The following is a 3,159-nucleotide window of genomic DNA, read 5'->3' as shown; positions in this document are numbered from 1 at the left end:
GTGTTCGTATGCATTGTTGTTAAGGTCTAGGTAGAGGGTTGTTCAAATAGATCATTGGATCTAGTCAAATATACACGTACGCCAAAAGTGTTTTTTTTTTTTTTTATAAATTGGGGCGGGTCTAAAGCGAAAGTGAAGGTTTCGGTCACATTGGTCATGACCCTTTCTATACCCTCGTCATGTCCACATCTTATCCCTTAATTTCCAATTTACTCCAATCGTGTGAATCAATGAGCACAACTTTAATTTTCTTTTTCTTAATCGTTGAAATTTTTTATATGGTAGATTTACACTTAAAAGGAATCATTTACGAATCTAGACGATGTTCATTCTAGTCTAGACTTAATATAAACAATGTTACTTAAGTCAATGGCCTTTCATAACTTAATATAAACAATGCTACTTAAGTCGATGGCCTTTCATTGTTAATTGTTGATTAACTCGTGATTATTCAACAATTATTAGCTCAAGTCTTATCTTGGCATAAACATAAAGGCCCCATACGCAATTGGACCCCAAAGTCAAACATCACACTCTAGTAATCTATGCATACATTCACCATCATACGCCCTAAACAACCCCACCCCGACCCACTATTTGGCAGTTTTCAGTTCTTTATTTGTAATTACAACACAACAAATGGACCACAACAACACACCTTTTAACCTATGCTTTGTGCAATTTTCATATGACATACAATCAATGGCTACAAAGGTATGAAACAAATTAAGAAATATTTACTACATTCCTTTTCTCCCATGACATTAGATTAATGACACGTGTTAATACCCGGGACCCTTTACCTCATGACATCATGTATCAACGGCCCGATGAGGTGAACGAGACAGTGATCGGGGCTGATGCCGTATTATACTGTATTTGCGAGAAGTAAGCACTCGATGACCCATCACCAAGTCGACCCGAGTAATCCTCTCGTATCTCCAACACGCTATCAAAATCTGTAGGCAACGACTCTTCACCCTTTAGAAATTTCAAAACTTGAGACATACTCGGCCTCACTGATGGACAACTATGCGAACAAAGCAACCCCACCTTTAAAAACAAACCCAATTCATCTCTATCGTAATCATCACCGAGCTTTGGATCAACTACATTCAATAACTCTTCCTTAAACCAACAATCCAATACCAAATCCACCAAAATTGCCACTTCGTTCCGCCCTCGCACCTGCACCGGCCTTCGACCACAAACAACCTCCAAAATAAATGCTCCGAAAGCAAAAATATCTGTGGCGGTTGTTGCTTTCCCTTTTCTAGCTAATTCGGGTGCAATGTAGCCCAATGTTCCGGCCAAATGGGTCGTTTGAGCTTCCGTCCCATTGTTACCAAACCGCGCTAGCCCAAAATCACCTAATTTAGCATTTAAATCAGCGTCTAGCAACACATTACTCGCTTTAATATCCCTATGGATTATAACCTCAACCCATTCCTCGTGCAAATAAGTTAAAGCTTCTGCAACATCTAGAACAATCTTAACCCGTTGATTCCACGTTAAAATGATACCGGATTTCGAATCAAACAACAAATTATCCAAGCTCAAATTGGGCATATAATCATAAACAAGAAACAATTCACCTTGTCTTCGACAATACCCAAGAAGTCTAACCAAATTCGGGTGCCTTAACCGCCCGATTGTAGCAATTTCGGCCACAAATTCCTTCATTCCTTGACCCGATTCATGCCAAATCTTTTTCACTGCAACCGGAGTTTCTATATTTGGCAAAACACCTTTATAAACCTGCCCGAAACCGCCTTTCCCTAACAATTCACTCTCTTTAAACCCTTTTGTTGCTGTGTACAAATCTTTATAAGCAAACCTGTGGGGACCATATTGTACCTCCCAACCTTCTAAAACTTCTGCAAACTTACGTTTTCTTCTTCGATACAAAACGAAAGCCCAAATCGAAACGGCTGCTATAACAATTAGTCCACCTAAACAAAACCCAAATGCCAAAATCATTTTTTTATGTCTGGTTGATTTTTTCTTAATAGGCAGAGATGGGAGCTTGGACAAATCAATATCTTGAGCTTTACCATTGATTTGAAAACTCCAAGCAACAACATAAAATGTTTGGACTAAAACACCAGTTGCTGAAGTAAACCCCACATACATATCTTGTAACAAAATTGGGGATAAATCTTTTTGTACAGAAGCTAAAGGCTTTTCGGGTTTTCGCATATGTATTGGTGCAAGTGTCACATTTAAATGTTTTGTAACACCATCATAATCTATCCAAGCTCTAATCTCCTGTGAACTAGCTAAAGTTAAGTTCTTGAAAGCGCCATTTGGATCATAATAGCCTACAGTTGTAGCGAAAACAGATACTATACTATTGATATCTAACCCGATATGATTGCTGTCGATGTCTCCAAGCTCAATATTCCTGAAGGAATCGAGCTCGAGTGCGACTATGTGGTTTGATTCGTTTCCATCCGTGGTTCGGTTAAAAAGGCCCAGATGTTGAGAAGATGATGCTTCGATGACTGCAGTTGAGGGCGTGATAGCGAAGGTCATACCATGAAACGCGAATTGTGGATCTTTTGGTATCATTCCGAATACAAATTGAGTCGAGAATGAGAAAGCGTCGCCGGTGGATGAGTTTTTGAACCGGAAGGGGCGAACGTAAAAAGTATGACCGACACCAGAATCTAAAGTCTCGTTGGTTCGAACCATTTGACCGTCGGTTTGGACTTGTCGAACGCCGGTGAGCTGTGAATCGTCTGAATTTTTATAAACAAAATTGAAGCCGTTATCATCTGCTACTGAGCAGTGGAAGAACAGCAACAGAATAAGATAGGGTTTGAATAAGAAGATCATCATAGCTAGATATAAAGTTTGGGAAAATTTAGGCTTTCTGGTGAGTATTAGATTGATTGATGGGCGGCTTAGGTAAGGAAATGGAATGGAATCAATTGAAACAAAAAGGATACAACAATTATTAATTTGAGGTGTCAATGTTACGATTTTTGGATTTATTTGATGCAAATTGAAAAAAGATAATACTAAAAATAAAAGTGCGCATCATTTTAAAAAATTATGGTATTTGGTAACCCCAAGGATTTTACCCTATCTATTAACTTTAAACCCATTTGTGACAATATATTATTTTTTTAGATGCTTTGTATAATATTATAATTA

General features: G+C 38.3%; 1 protein-coding gene across 2 annotated transcripts; it reads right to left on the bottom strand.

Annotated features, from left to right (window-relative positions):
* Positions 1-535: 535 nt before the first annotated feature.
* LOC139877088 (L-type lectin-domain containing receptor kinase V.9-like) lies at positions 536-2,893 on the bottom strand. Of its 2 annotated transcripts, XM_071864501.1 has the most exons (2): positions 2,055-2,893; positions 536-1,952 (listed from the first exon to the last, which is right to left on the bottom strand). In XM_071864501.1, exons 1-2 carry the CDS (start codon positions 2,839-2,841, stop codon positions 820-822), a joined length of 1,920 nt encoding a protein of 639 aa, XP_071720602.1. In that variant the 5' UTR covers positions 2,842-2,893; the 3' UTR covers positions 536-819. The 2 variants fall into 2 exon arrangements, with proteins under 2 accessions (XP_071720602.1, XP_071720601.1); XM_071864500.1 differs by having other exon boundaries at positions 536-2,893.
* Between the last annotated feature and the right edge of the window lie 266 nt (positions 2,894-3,159).

The sequence above is a fragment of the Rutidosis leptorrhynchoides genome, chromosome 11, assembly GCF_046630445.1.
Source record: "Rutidosis leptorrhynchoides isolate AG116_Rl617_1_P2 chromosome 11, CSIRO_AGI_Rlap_v1, whole genome shotgun sequence".
Lineage (NCBI taxonomy): Eukaryota > Viridiplantae > Streptophyta > Magnoliopsida > Asterales > Asteraceae > Rutidosis > Rutidosis leptorrhynchoides.
The sequence above is the reverse complement of the archived record's forward strand: the minus strand, read 5'-3'. Positions and strand labels throughout refer to the sequence as shown.

Excerpts from the sequence above, each read along its gene's own strand:
- LOC139877088 (XM_071864500.1), bottom strand. The coding sequence starts at position 2,841 with ATGATGATCTTCTTATTCAAACCCTATCTTATTCTGTTGCTGTTCTTC.